Source organism: Palaemon carinicauda, chromosome 3, assembly GCF_036898095.1.
Source record: "Palaemon carinicauda isolate YSFRI2023 chromosome 3, ASM3689809v2, whole genome shotgun sequence".
Taxonomy (NCBI): domain Eukaryota; kingdom Metazoa; phylum Arthropoda; class Malacostraca; order Decapoda; family Palaemonidae; genus Palaemon; species Palaemon carinicauda.
In genome coordinates, this window is record NC_090727.1 from 3,567,962 (window position 1) to 3,584,615 (window position 16,654).

At 33.0% G+C, this 16,654-nt stretch overlaps 1 protein-coding gene across 1 annotated transcript in view; it reads left to right on the forward strand.

Annotated features, from left to right (window-relative positions):
- The window catches only part of LOC137630577 (uncharacterized), an 18,129-nt gene extending 13,689 nt beyond the window's left edge, over positions 1 to 4,440 (forward strand). Inside the window, exon 2 of the mRNA XM_068362142.1 lies at positions 4,329 to 4,440. Within this exon, the coding sequence (XP_068218243.1) occupies positions 4,329 to 4,440 (112 nt within the window). The remainder of the gene's footprint in view (positions 1 to 4,328) is intronic.
- Positions 4,441 to 16,654: the final 12,214 nt, after the last annotated feature.

A 16,654-nucleotide genomic window follows, 5' to 3' on the forward strand; every position in this document is an offset into this window, starting at 1 on the left:
ATGGCACCTCAAAATAGAGGCCAAAAAACCTCTAAGGCCAGATGTATGACACTTCAGAAAAAGATGTCAAAGACCGTCTAATGCTATAGGTAAAGAGCTACTAAATAGAGGTCAAACAACCTTTAATACTTGAGGTAAGAAACCTCAATATAGAGGTCAAAGTACCTCTAATACTAGAGGTGAGGAACATCAACATAGAGGTCAAGATGTCTCTAATTACTAGAGGTGAGGAGTGTATATATGGAGGGCAAAGTACCTCTAATAATAAAGGTAAGGAATATCAATATAGAGGTCATAGGGCCTCTAACACTGAAAGTATGGCACCTCGAAATAGAGGTCAAAGAACCTCTAATGCCATATGTATGGCACTTCAAAAATATATGTCAAAGACCCTCTGATGCTATAGGAAAAGAGATACTAAATAGAGGCCAAATAACCTCTTATGCTAGAGCTAAGGAACATCAATATAGAGGTCAAAAGAGCGTCTAATACTAGGAGTATGGCGACTCAAAAAAAAGGTAAAAAAAAAAAAAAAAAAAAAAAAAACCTGATGCTAAAAGTATGGCACTTCAAAAGTAGATGTCAAAGACCTTCTAATGCTATATGTAAAGAGCTACTAAAATGAAGTCAAAGAACCTCGTATAATAGAGGTATAGAACCTCAATATAGGTATCAAAGAGCCTCTAATAATACAAGTATGGCACCTTAAATCAAAGGTCAAAGAACCTCTAATTCCAAAAGTAAGGCATTTCATGAATAGAAGTCAAAGACCTTCTAATGATATGGCAAAATGTTGATAAAAGCTCTTTATAAATGGCTTCCAACTGAAATGTGTCGAAGACAGTCGCTTTTTAGTCCTCCTGACAATATTGCGTAACATAATAACTTTTAAAGAAAAAGCAGTATTATTATAAGCCTAATGCAACAATACATAAATATAAACGATATGATTATAATGATTTCTTAGCCTGTTTCTGTTATTTCTTTTTCCCAAAAGTTTTCCTCCATTCAAGGTAACAAATGGTCACTTTTATTCTCGTTAATTGAGACAAATATCCATTATTTTTGCCTTTAATTGAAACCGGTTAAAAGAACTAAATTCAGTATCGACTCGGAATTGTTTATGATGAAAACATCCTATGTTTACTGATGGATATTTCTTTCCGACTGACACTGCTTGCCTTATGCCATCCGGGTCTTGGTACATTCAGGTCTCGCTTGGAGAAGAGAAATGAGGATGTTTGCATTGATCGAATGATAAAAATATTGGAGTATTCTATGAACAAAGTGTGAGGATAAAAATAATCTATTTACGAAGGAAAGAATTTCATCGTGTTAAATGCTTATCCAAAATTATTTTCCATAGGTTTTGGCAATATTTGGTTATTATAAAATATGGGTTTTGCCCACGAATTTCACTTACTTTTGCTTTGCTTTTGTCAGATTAGTTCTCATTTACGGGCTGCCAATACAAGAACACATGTTTTACATAAGGTAGGGTAATCTAAAACGAACGAACAGCCGATCAATATTCTTTTTCAATCATAGTATAAACTTTATTCATGGTTATTAATTCACTTAACATATCAGACATGTATGGTTCGTTATAACTTGTGAAAGAACGTAGGTGTAATGTACATATGAAAAGAAATCTTTAGAAACATAAGTTACCACTACACACATATATAAGATAAGTATTAAACTAACTTGTATTATTTTCTAAATTTGTCTCTCTTCAGCTTCTAACGAATCCTAATTCTCTGTTGTGTGATCTGCCTCTGGATAACGCAGATGATATCATCATCTGTATTCCCATCAATTTCTTTAAAACCTGAAATGTTCAAACGTGTCTTCTTCTTTTGTTGCTGATAAATCTATCAATGACTGGATATATCCTTATATATATATATATATATATATATATATATATATCACAGGATGTCCGTGGAACGATTAAATCTGGTGCAATCTCTGTGCAGTGGAAGAACCAAAAAAGCAGCAATTGTGTATTAGTTTACCATAAAGAAAATACGTTCACCGTCCGGGTTTGATATGGGAAAAACTGTCAATATTGTCACTTTAAAGGGAATGCCCTGCAGCATCCAAGTCTAGTTGTTCATAATCAAAGGTTATACGATACAATTTCAAGTATATCACCTCAGTCCTAACAAATATTAGGGTCAAGAATGGATCACATCCATCAGAATTTGATAATTGAACGGGAGACGTTTCTTTGATTTTGCTCAAAAGTGGTTTTCTAATCTGTTTCTCTCTTGTATTAGCTCAAGATATAAATAAAAGTGCTTTCTACTAAAAAGCTATTTTCTTATCTAGAGTAGGCCGCAGGAACAAAAAAGCGACTGTTCTTAAAATATTTCAGTCAAATTACTCATTACTTCTCATATAGTTTATCTATTTCCTTATTTCTTTTCCTCACAGGGATATTTTGCCTTGTTTGAGACCTTGGCCTTATAACATCCTGCTTTTCAAGGTAAGGTTGTAGCTTAGAAAATAATAATAATAATAATAATAATAATAATAATAATAATAATAATAATAATAATAATAATAACCAATTTCAAATATCAATGTAGTATAGAGTAGGAACATTTATAAGGATTAAAAACCTTCACATATAAAATTATAATCTCGAGTTGTGTTTCCAAAGACCAAATTCAAAATATCGACATTTGTATCCATAAAATACATATGATGGTCAACAAGTGGCCCGAAGACTAGTGGAGTAAAACCTAGACCTATAAAGTCCTTTGGGTTAAAAGTGAAATTTCACTAGGTGTTAAATTAGACAAACAAAAGCACAAATTTTGAATGGAATTAAGCTTATGATATTACGACTTCACTAATGTTTAAAAAAAAGAAGAAAAAAATTCAAATAGAAACTAAGCCATGCTAATCCCTGCTTCTCTCTATATATACAAGAGGTCTTTCTATATGTAGGCCTACATATTGTCACCAGTTGTAACAAACCCTCTACGAAACTTAAACCGATAGACGAGTCGAGTGTTAGCTATCATTTCCTAGAGGACTTCAGATAGAGAGGAGAAAGGGGGAAAAGATAAAGATAATGATAGAGATGATAAAAGTAAGGAAAAGGGAAATGATAAAAGATAATAAAAAAGGGAAAGTCTGGACAACCTCTGATACCCGGAAAGACAGAGAGGGCTTTTAAGTCAGATGTAATCCTCTTAAGCCTTTTATCCCACAATGAAATATTTTGTTTCCGATATCTTTTATTCTTTATTCTTTTCAACTTTACATTATTTCTCCATTCTGTCTTCCTTTCCTCCATTTTGCTTCCCAAACTCTTCACTTTGACGTAGCAAGTAAAGAAATAAGAGCTTCTTTGGTTTACGAGAATCGTACTATGTATTCAGTTGAAGTTGTTGAATGGAAAATACCCCCAATATTTACAGCAGGAATATTAGTATTAAAAAACTTTTCTTTAATAAAATAAAAATTTGATTAGGTTGTGTGTCCAAAAAATTCTATAGAAAACATCATCATTTATATCCATAATCAATATTTGGTGTAACAACTACTCCAAAAGGATTAAGAAAAACAGTTTGTTTCGGTGGAGTCAAGTAGGCCTACACTTATTAGTGGAGTTTGTGATCTCAAGCTCCATATCACTTATTTCTCTTCTTCTTAATCGTATTCAGTTGTAAATAACGGAATACATATCCTCTTAAGAATTCTTAACATCGAAATCATCATAATGTTTTGGCACGTGTATTTCTTTGGGAATAGGATTTTTGGCCTGATGACACTCCAGGCTTCTTGATTAACACTGCTGAATTATTTGATTAAAAAAAAAAAATCCTTTGAAATTCCTACGTAAATGTGATATTAAGAGCATCTAAATTCATAATCATTAACGTATGCCAAATACAATTAATCTACGAAATAAATAAATAAACTTTGCATAAAATAATAAAACTTGTTGATATGGAACTCAATTGTAGGAACTCGGGACTTGGGCAAGCAGACGTTGCTACTAGATGTACGATGTTTTGCAAGACGCCAAAATAGCATAATTTTAAACGCTAGTTAAATAAATAAATAGATAAATAAATAAATAAATAAATATATATAAATATATATATATATATATATATATATATTATATATATTTTTTTTTTTACGTAAACTGAATAACTATGACCAAATAATAGAAGTTATCTGATTTAGCGATTTATTCGCCAACATAAAAACTCACCAAATTTCCCACCGACATTAAAGTAATACTACCGATTTGCCTATTATTTTTATATGTTCATAATTCTCTTTTCATACTAATTTATTTTCAGAATAGATCGTAGGACGAGTGAGAACATATTTCTAGTATTTAGGAATAGAAAAGAAGAAGAAGAAGAAGAAAAAGAAGAAGAAGAAGAAGAAGAAGAAGAAGAAGAATTCTAAAGAGATTTGCCGGGAATAAACGGAAATGAAATATGACGAGAATGCTCTCTCTCTCTCTCTCTCTCTCTCTCTCTCTCTCTCTCTCTCTCTCTCTAAGTTACATCGGCCATTAGACCAAATTGTCCTTTTTTTCTCCGGAGACACTAAAGATTTCTGTCGAACAAACACATATTTTGAATCTCTCTCTCTCTCTATTACACTGGCCATTAAAATATGATGGAATTTTCCATGATTGCAGAAAAAACGAACGAAGAATTAAGAAATGAAAACCTTGGAAGAGAACAGAAAATTCGTCTTCTGTGTAAAATTTCTCCTGTTTTCCTCCGGAGACACTTTGAAGATTCCTGAGAGAGAGAGAGAGAGAGAGAGAGAGAGAGAGAGAGAGAGAGAGAGAGAATTCCTTAATATTTCGATGATTTCCATATTGTTACCACGAATACAAAGAAAATTGATAGGGAAGGCGAACAATACATTCTGGGAATGAATGAAGATGAAACAAGAACGCTTCCAGAATGTCTTCAGAGAGTTAGATTTGCCTCAGAAACGTTTTGGGAGATAAATGTTACGATTTGCATAGAAAGAAAACTATGAATAAATCTTTCCTTTTGTTATGGTTTTTTTAATTCCTTTCAGTATTTCTTAATCTTGTGGACTCTCTCTCTCTCTCTCTCTCTCTCTCTCTCTCTCTCTCTCTCTCTCTTTCCTGAAGGCATTTGGACTCTAGTTGAAGCCAAAAGAAGAATTTGTTGGATTCTAATGGCTTATTTCTCTCTCTCTCTCTCTCTCTCTCTCTCTCTCTCTCTCTCTCTCTCCTTCATACCTGAAGACATTTGGACTCCAGTTGAAGCCAAAAGAGGAATTTCTTGGATACTAATAGACTCTTATTTTTTCTTTATTCTTTTCAGCCTTACACTTTCTCCACTCTGTCTTCCTTTCCTCAATTTTGTATTCAGTTAAAGTTGTTGCATGGAAAATACCAACTATGTTTTATAGCAGAGAATATCATTATTAAGAAACTTCTCTTTTAAAAAAATACAACAAGTCGGGATATTCGCTACATTATGGCAATGCTGATTTGAAATATTGCGGCCACTAATTAATGTAGGGTTTTGTTTTTAACTGCCACCATAGTCATATTAAGCACTAGGCTCTTTTTTCAGAGCTAGTACTCTCAAAAATATTAAGTGGTCAAAGAGCACCTAATGCTGACAGCAACCTAGTCAGTAAACATTGTGACCAATATCTTGATTAATGGTTCTTGAAATAAGAATATTTTATGTAATATTTTTCCACATATAACAAAAAAATCATAGGATTTTAGAGATATCTTTGAATATTATTTATAAGGTATTATTTTCAATATTTATTTTTTAAAGGAAATAATGAAAATAGATTTATTAAAGCAATGCAAGTGTTCAAATTAATTTTCTTATTCCTGATCTAGATATCAATCTCCGGCACCGTCGTTCAGTTGTTATGAATGTTGCATGAGATTTTTCATAAACTGGCCATCCTTTGCATTTGAATCTTCAAAGACAGAGAGAGAGAGAGAGAGAATCCACAAGATAAAGAAATACAGAGAGGAATTGAAAAACAATAACAAAAGGAAAGATTTAATCATAGTTTTCTTTCTGGGCGAATCATACCAATTATCAGCTCAGATGTTTCGGAGGCAGATCTCACCCTCTGAAGACCGTTCCGGAAGTGTTCTTATTTCATCTTCGTTCATTCCCAGAATTATATAAATTTCCTTTTTATTGTGTTAACAATTAAGGAAATAATCGGAAGAATAAGGAATCTCAAATCTCTCTCTCTCTCTCTCTCTCTCTCTCTCTCTCTCTCTCGTAGGAATCTTCAAAGTGTCTCCGGAGGAAAACGGGAGAAATTTTACACAGAAGACGAATTTTCTCTTCTTTTCTAAGGTTTTCATTTCCTTATTTTTCGTTCGTTTTCACTCCAATTATGGAAACTTCTATCATATTCTAATGGCCGGTGTAATAGAGAGAGAGAGAGAGAGAGAGAAGAGAGAGAGAGAGACGAGAGAGAGAAGCCAGTAGAATTCAACAAATTCTTCTTTTGGCTTCAAGTGAAAGTCTAAATGTCTTCAGGTATGAAGGGGAGAGAGAGAGAGAGAGAGAGAGAGAGAGAGAGAGAATCCACAAGATAAAGATATACAGAAAGGAATTAAAAAAAAAACGCAACAAAAGGAAAGATTTCTTCATAGTTTTCTTTCTGTGCGAATCGTAACATATATCAGCTAAGACGCTTCTGAGGCAAAATCTCACCCTCTGAAGACCGTTCTGGAAGCATTCTTATTTCATCTTCGTTCATTCCCAGAATGTAATGTTCGTTTCCGTAAGAATTTCCTTTGTATTCGTGTTAACAATTATGGAAATATTCGGAAGAATAAGGAATCTCAAATCTCTCTCTCTCTCTCTCTCTCTCTCTCTCTCTCTCTCTCTCTCTCTCTCTCTCGTAGGAATCTTCAAAGTGTTTCTGGGGGAAAATAGGAGAAATCTTACGCTGAAGACGATTTTCTTCTTTTCCGATGATTTCATACCTTAATTCTTCGATCGTTTTCACTCCAATTATGGAAAACTCTATCATATTCTAATGGACGGTGTAATAGAGAGAGAGAGAGAGAGAGAGAGAGACGAGAGAGAGAGAGAGAGAGAGCAGCATTCTTTTCATATTTCATTTCCGTTTATTCACAGACAGTAACGTTCATCCATCTCTTCTGTGAATAAACGGAAATGAAATATGAAAAGAATGCTCTCTCTCTCTCTCTCTCTCTCTTCTCTCTCTCTCTCTCTCTCCTCAACTCGCTTTTTTTTCTTTAAATGCTGAATTCAGGAAAGGTTTCGGTAATCATAATATATATATATATAATATATGTACATGTATACATATATATAATAGTATATATGTGTGTGTGTGTGTGTGTATATATGTTATATATATATATATATATATAAAATGTGTGCATATGGTATGTATATATGTGTGTGTATGGGTATGTCAGTGTGCCACACAAAACTTGTTACACTTTATCGTAGCCGTTATGAATCTGTTATGTAAATATTCCTTCTTTTTTGTTTACATAATTTTCAACGCCGTAAATAAAATCATATCCAAAGTATTATAGCAGTATTTCATTAAGAATCTGTCTGGCACATCGTCTGGGAAAGGGCTGAAGTAGATTAAGGAAGGATTAAGTTGAATAATCTTCTTATTAAAAACGAAGGCCTAATTTGCATAAGATGTCGGAGTAACTAGGAAAAAAATAGTATCCGATATAGGCGGAAATGTTTTTACTATTTCTTACTATTTGATAGAAGATTACTTAGTTTTATTACCTCGTCCCCACCGGTTATGGGTTATTGTTTTTGGTAGAATTCTTTTGTGTTTATTTCTAACTATGGAAATAAACTAACTTGTCCGATTTACTTGATTGTTTTTTTTTTGGGGGGGGGGGGGGTTCACTATGACACACCGTGGACCCCGATTAATATTTGAGTCCGCATAGAGTCAAAGATCAAAGTCACGGTGACTCGAAAGTTTTTTGTAGACTTTTGACTGAAGCTCCGTTAAATATTACCCGATTATTTGAAACCTAGACCAAAATCTTAATTTTTCGGCGCCGAAAATGTAATTCTTTATATGAAAATAGTGAATAAAGCATACCTTTGAAGATTCGGTAAGGTCAAAGTTCAAGGGTTTCAAATTTTCAATGTCACCGAATTTAGAGGACCAAAAAGTCTTGAACGATTAGATATGCAATTGATTAATATGACAGACAGAAAACCACCTTTGAGCTTTAAAGTAACACCATGACCTTTGAATTTCTGTAACCTTGTAAGGGTCAAATTCAACATCACCCCGATTTCAGCAAGTTCAGACTCACATTCGTTTACTATCATTGAAGGATATTTCAACTCTTCAAAAACATTTAGAGCAATTGTTGCGTTTTCGAGAAGGGTTAAGTGTGAGGGACGGGATTTGCCGTGTCTTGTTGTCTTTGGCCTTGAGTAAAATGGTAAGCGGTACGATTATTCAAGCGTTTTTCTGTTCTCTTATTTAGAATTCCTTAGTTGTATTTATTTAGGAATTCTTAGAAAATGTGAACTAATTATGAAGCAGGATACAAATCTGGATTTTAATTTATATTTCAGTTGTTTAATTCTTCCGTTTTATAGGTCTTTACGGTTTTGGGCTGTTTCTCTCTATGTACATTTTTTTATCATTTGAAATTTCTTTTTCCACATACATAGGGAATCCCTGAAGTAATTCAAATTGGCTTCATGAAGTTGTTGGTTTTTATGAAGTGTCTTGCATTTCCGAGCAAATTTAATTTACCATGAAAGACAACTGGGTAAGTAAACAAATCAATAATTAATTCCTTACCACTGAGAGATGCTTGAATTCTAGTTCCCTTTCATTTTTGTTGTAAGGTCTCAGGAGATAAGCTTGTTAAGGACTATCACAAAAATACATTTACTTGTTAGAAACAAACACATTTTTGATTGGTCATTTATAGAGATTTTAGAACTCGCAATACAATCCTTACAATTTCCGTATTAAAGTAATAGCTATTCTCTCTCTCTCTCTCTCTCTCTCTCTCTCTCTCTCTCTCTCTCTTAGATTTTAGAACTCCCAATACTATCCTTTACATTTTCCGTATTACAGTAATGGTATTATCTCTCTCTCTCTCTCTCTCTCTCTCTCTCTCTCTCTCTCTCTCTCTCTGCTGGAAAGATTTCCCTGGAACCCCACTCATCTCTCTTAACCATTTCCTATGATATTTTCTCCCCATAAAAAGGATAAGAAAGGCTGGGGCGGTTATGAGGACTTATCAGACGACCATTGGGTGCTATTGCAAGTTCATCTAGCAGCGTAGGACATCTGCATCTGTATTCTTTAAAAACAGTTGAAGTGGTATTTATCATCAATCCCTGATTCACTGCGATTTTACGAAAGGGTATATAGACATCCTTATCTATTTAGTTCATTTATTTGTTTGTGAGCAACTTTCACAAAAAACTACAGTACCGATTTTGACCAAAATTGGATATTCATATTGGGTGTGACCCAAAATGAATCTGTAACAGTTTGGATAAAGTGTATCAAAGTACAAGTGTCCATTGGTACTTTATAAGTAATCGCAATGTTATAGTAATTGGCAAATATTGTTATCGTTTATTTTTTGATTGTGAACAACATTTCGCAAAAAATACAGACCTGTGGGATATGACCCAAGGACAAATCCATTATATTTTTGAAAAAAAAATACATCGAAGTACAAGTACGCAATAGAGTTAAGAGCAAATGAATACTGCTTTGCGTGACGAAGGAATGCTCTCTACTGAGTGGCCCTCTAGTTCTTGATAGGCACTCAGTAGAAAGCATGCCTTCGCCAAGTCAAGCAGTCTTTATTTGATCTTAATTCTTCTGCGTAGTTGTACTTCGATATATTTTCTTTCAAAACCTACAGGATTTGTCCTTGGGTCAGACTCCACATGTTAGATTCATGGATGTAAATCGAATAATGATGTGAATACCCTAGCATATAAAAAGGCTCGCTTTCTGTCTTGTGAAAAATACATTCATCGGTTCATCACTTTAATCTTTCGTTCAACATTTGTATACTCATTTCCTTTTTAGGAAACTTTCCTCCAAATCAGGAAAGTAATACAAATTTAAGGAGATTACCCTATAATTTAATAAAGAAAATTAAATATAATAAGACCAATAACACAGTAATCTCTTTATACCAACTGACGTGACCCTTTCTCTCGACATTTTGTGAATGCGTGAGCTGCCTTTCAAGTTAACAATGAACCATGAAAATCATTTTCACCAACAACTTCCTTCCCAATTATCTCATATCTCAGAAAATGAAAGAAGCAGATAACGTGTAAGCTTCGCTTTCAAATAAACTATCTCGTTCTACATTTACGATAATTTGTAGTATGAATCATATTAGAAATATCAATTCATGAAATTGCAAGTGTGTACTGAGATACAGAAAGCGGAGAAAAAATTAGGAAGATTTGGTTGATTACTTTGCAATTAATTTGCAGTAAAAAAATGACAAAAGCTATCCCAAATCAATCATTTATTCTAAAAGTAAACAAGATTGTGTAAAAATTTCAACTACAAAGCTAAGGTCCTTATAATTTACATGCTAGAATATCAAAGGAATTGCAATTAGACGCTACCGAAGTTTCAAAAACTTTATTTAAAGAAAAAGGGTAAGAATAAGGTTTTGAAAGTTTGGATTATAGAGAGAGAGAGAGAGAGAGAGAGAGAGAGAGCAGAAGAGAGAGACTCAGGATAATAATGCAATGATTCTAAGTAGCTTTTCTTGAATTCCTAACATATACTTCTCTCTCTCTCAAAGCTGCGAAAACTTATCCATAACATACCTCTCACAGGTATTTACCATTACAAAATATATATGAATAAATTCTTTTTCTCTGCAATTGAGTTATAGTCACCTACCTCATAACTATATCCTGAGACGATGAGACATGTTATAGACCTAAGATATTGATTTATACGAGAACATTTTACACCGCTATTTATGCTAATATGTTCACTGAACCATAATGTACCACAGCTTTCTAAAAACATGCCATTAATTTTATTAATACAGCAATAAATAACAAGATTGATAAAACTCTTCATAAGGTAATGTAATCAACATATTAAAATGAGTGTGTAGAAAGCAAAAGTATTACATTCTCTTATGCCTATTCTTGTTAGCATAAAGCCTTATTTAAGAAAAGAGAAAAAGTGGTGTGACCCCATCCTTTTTTCTTTAAACTAATCCTTTTCTAATTGGAATTCCATTAGAATGGTCCCTACTTAAGGACAGACACACAAAATATTCTGGTCAAAAACACAAAAGCCTTTACCTGACGATTTGCCAGACCGGGGTTCGAGTTTCGTTGAAGCTCGATAGTTTCTTGCTGAGTCTGTAACCTCACCATCCTTGTGAGCTAAGGAGTTGGGGGTTTTGGGGGAGCCTATAAATATACTTTTTGTGTCATCACCAGCCAATGATTGGCCTCTCCCTGGTCCCAACTTGATGAAGAGGGGGGTTGGGTGGTGATCATATATATATATATTGGTCAATATCTTGAGCAATGTCAGTCTCTTGCCTCCACCATTCATGAGCGACCTTTAAACAAAAAATTTACTTCGTTTCTTGTTCCTCCTCGTTACCCTTGTCTGTCTGGATGACCTTAAATGGTTCCCCGACTGAGCCCGTTATCCTGCGTTCCTTCCCCATCCAATTATCCGTCATTATTTTCCTCTCACGAAGTTTTCCCAGAAAAGATGTCGTCAATTTTATCGAGATTTTCCCTGTGTTTTCTCTTACCCCATCTCATTGGCATCTCTCTTCATACCAGTGCCCTGGGTGTAGCCATCTTTACAATATATTTTCTCTTTTAATATAAAATTCCTTTTCTGCGATAATCATAAAGATAACTGTTCATATATTACTACATAAGTATAGCAAACTGCAAATATATTATGCAATCTTAAGCCTCCCACCCATCCTATCTAAACAAAAAAAGAAGGCCTATCTAGCCGGTAAATTCAAATTCCTCTCCAAAGTCAACATTATTTACACCTTTTTCGTAAATTTATAGCTAAACTACCCCAAAGTGGATCAAAAAAAATTCTAAACGGTGCTATAATTCTATGATAACTTCTTGGTCTTTTCGATTGAATATCAATTAGATTAAAAGAAAAATGGCCTAAAACCAGAAAAACTTCATGCCACACTTTCCACGTTATTGGTGGGAAATTACGCCAATGAATTCAATAAACGAAATAGACGGATATCTTTAAAACAACAGCATGAGCTTCAAATAAATGGCATAATCATTCCAGCAAAATACTTCATATATCTATAAATTTTATTAGCATAAAACCCGTTGAAGGATCTTGTCTGCCGCTCCAATATCTCCTGTGTTTGATAATCACTCTAAAGGAAAATAACCAACTGTTTAAATCGGAAATTCACAGGTTGTTTAAGCTTCAAGGCTGAGATGACAAATATTCAAAAGGAGTCTTGAGAATAGAAAATAGATAGGATTACAACTTTTGTTCATGTAATTTTATATATATATATATATATATATAGAGAGAGAGAGAGAGAGAGAAGAAGAGAGAGAGAGAGAGAGAGAAGAGAATATCGGGTACCATATGCGCAGGGGACAGCTCATTATTCAACAAAATATAACCATAAAAGAACATTATTCCTGTCTAAAACATCATAAAACTTCACCTGATGGAAAAGAACAAAATCTTTTGTAGTTACAAATATCTTTTCGATAATCCAATTTGTACCAGTATTGACAGAGGTAATGAGCCCACCTATTTCTATTATCATACTAAAAATGGAATACCTATATTTTTCTAAACGAAAGAAGTACAAAAAAATATTATGTAGATATAACAAGGCACAAGCTGTCGAGTCACAAGACACAGTTCATTGAATTTTCGTGCAACTAAAATACGTAAAAACACAAAATTGATTACTTTTGAATATCATCGCTCATTTAAAGGCTTAAAGACGCCTCACGAGTGGCAGAGGTAAGGGACACTGACAATGTCATAGCAGGACAACACCCCCAGAGAGTCTAAGATTTGATCAGCACCCAAGCCACCTCTCCACCCAAGCAAGGTCCAAGGAGCACCAGCCAATGGCATACTGATGACTCAGCAGGCAGACCTAAAGGCTCCCCTAAACCCATCCTCCTTAGCTCATAAGAATGGTGAGGTTGCATACAAAACATAATATCATAAAAAGGAATCATAATAAAGAATCAATAACTTATCAAAAACATAAGAGAATTATGAATACCAACAAATGCAGAAATAAAGTTAATAAGGAACAAGGAAAGGTCCAACAGATCTCACAAAACGAATCAAGGCTGAGGATATTACTTCACATGAAAGATCAAAATAAGGTCTCCTTCCCAGAAGCATAATATTGGATTCGAATCTATCATTCATGTGAGGTGTCTGGGTGGAAAGACGCTCAAATTTCAAACTTTAGACCTCAAGGGATTTTCTCTGAACAGTTTAGAGGCGGTAATTATATTTTTTTTTCTTCATTTCATGTTCGTTTTGGTCACATATTTTGGTAAAATTCCAATGCATTATAATCACTTTAGTTGTGTCTGGCTATGTACAACGCATGTATGAATATGTAAGATAATGATTAACTTTTGACTGCTTTTTGAATTTCAGAAACCAATTTCAATTTAAGAATGCCAATTTCCAAAGCAAATATTAATGAAATTTCTAGATAAAAAGGATCATGTGCGTATGGATATACAAGGTATTATAACCTATCACAATATGCAACGAGAGATCAATTTGTTCCTCAAGATAATATTGCAATTAACCAGTAAAGGACAAAAATAATGCCTTCAGAAAATGACACGATTACAGATTCCAGCCTTGGTCAGAACTCCCAATTCTAATTCCCGCCATTGCTTATTGACTCACATCCCTTTTCCCTATTACTGGAAGCGTGACGCGACTGAGGTCTGGAACTGGGCAGTTGCTGTACGTTTTTAGTGTGAAATGTAAATTCTGCTATAATTTTATTTTATTTTTTTTCAATACCCATTCCCCACCAAAATGCTGAAGCGAAGTCTACTCAAAGCCATAATTCTTTAGCCCTTATAATCAATTTGACCTAATATTTATATAAATCATGAACAAATTACATGGTCAGTTTGACAGCCTAATTCAAGTTGATAAAACGCTGGCCTAAGCCATGTGACAGTCCAGGTGCTTTGGAAAATAAACGAGCTCCATAATATCTTTTTTATATAAAAATAAGTTAGAAAAAGTACTGAGCATGTCATACGTCCGCTTTCAAAATATAAATAGTGAGTTTTATCATTATCTATAAGCAGTATTTTTTTTCCAAAAAAAAAAATTTGTCAAGAAAATTTATCAAGGCGTTAGTTTTTTTTTTTTTTTTTTTTTTTTTTTCTTATCAAATAGAGTAATTATAAAAAAAATGGCTGTTACTTAACATGAGCAATGTCATACATAGAAAAATGAGGGGCTCAAACACTAACTGAATTTATTAGCGAGTCAAAGGATTGATTTTTTATTGAAAAGGAGAACACCTAAATATTAAATCATATTCATGAATAGGAAAGATATCCAAAATCAGGAGCCTGAATCTACAAACTTCAAATTATGATGCAATACGAAGAGTTTCTTTAAGTTGCATTTCGTAATATATTGAAATATTATAATAATGTTGTACTCACTTCATTATTCAGTCTTATTGTTGTTATAAGATGTTATAAGAAAAAGTCCAGAAATTCAACTCAATTAAAACGATAAATTTCTAATTTAACTCTTTCTTCGCGAAGATCACTAGTGACATAGCAATCTCTGTAGTTATACGAAAGGAAAAATCTTTTAGATTGTTTGCATCTAAAAACAATATTTGAGATGAAAATATGGATACTACAAAGAAGAATAATCATCATGAAAAAAGGTGAACGAAATGGAAGAATTCGTAAATTTCAACGGCCCCAAAATCTAAAAACTTTTCGATTATTTACTGCAATGATTCAAGAACCGATTCTCTTGAGACAAGAATTTAGGCATTTGGTTATATTGTAAGATTTATCATTGTTATTAATTATTGTCCCAAAGCTTTTACTATTTAAAGTTATATACCGATCATTAGTTTACCATTCTTCTCTTTACACCATCCGTATAAACAATTACTTACATAGTTGTTACCAAATATATATATATATATATATATATATACTGTATATATATATATATATATATATATATGTGTGTGTGTGTGTGTGTACACACACATTGATAAGGAATAGAATGCTGAAAATTTGGCCTTTATAATCTAACGCCATTTGATTAATGCAATATCATGGCAATTCTACTCGACTTGCATCATCCGATAGATTCCCCAAACTTTTCAAAAATAATTCCAAAACCGCCAGAGAACAAATTGTCCGGATCAATTTCATCTATATTAAAAATTCACTCAATATGCTAAAAAAAGATTCATCATGATCACTTCTTGAATAAATAACACCCAAAGTATGTTGAAATGAATATAGGTTATTTGTAAAAGTTTACGAACTGCCTTGAACAGTAAGATATCAAATATTTCCACTTTACAAGTTTCCATAGTATATTCTCAAGTGGATGAATCTGCGTAATTAAAAAGGTTACCAAATAACCAATGTATCTATAAGCATATAGACTCATTATTTCATTACTGTATAAAAGTCAATATGTTGAAAGCAAGAGTTCGAGAACCTCGTTTACTTTCTCCTTCTTTCCAGTTAACAAATTTCTTTGAAACTTTACATAAGTTTGACCTAAACTTCGACCAAGAGAAAGAAAATGGGATGGATCGTTTTTATTGAAGACTTGAAGTTCGAAGTGAGAAAAACAAAGGTACGATCTGAAGGTTTAAAGGCCGCTCATGAAGGGAAGAGAGAACGGGCCACTAGTGACATTGCGCTATCAAGCAGGACAAAAATACCATAAATTTCAACACAAACACAAAGGAAATGTAAATTAATGTACAAATGAGACAATAAAGACCAACAAAGTACAGATGATGAAATCCATAATAAAGAAGAAAAATCAAAAGGAATGAGTCAGAAAAAACGATAACAAATGTAAAACATTTGACAATAATTAATGAAATTTAAAGGACATCAAAAAAATAGAACAAACATTTACGGTATTGTTTTAACCCTGTTCTCTTCAAAAATCCGAGAAAAAAAATCATCTAACACTTCTATTAAGTAAAAATTAATATTAGAACAAACCACGTGCGTCTAATGTGTATGTATGAGTGTAAAAAAATCGGAAATACAAAGATAACATGACCTGTGCCAAGTACTGTCATACATTAAAATATTTGCATCTTTGGAATATATATATAAATATATATATATACACACATATATATATATATATATGTAATATATATATATATATATATATATATGTATATATATATATATATATATATATATACATATATATATGATGTTGTCTGCGTTGGATTCTGGTAAAAAAAAATTACATGGAACTCATCAATAATAACAATTCAACGTGGTTAACAAGAATATAATGGAATTTACAGCTAATTTCTATCACTGAAGTGTCTACATAC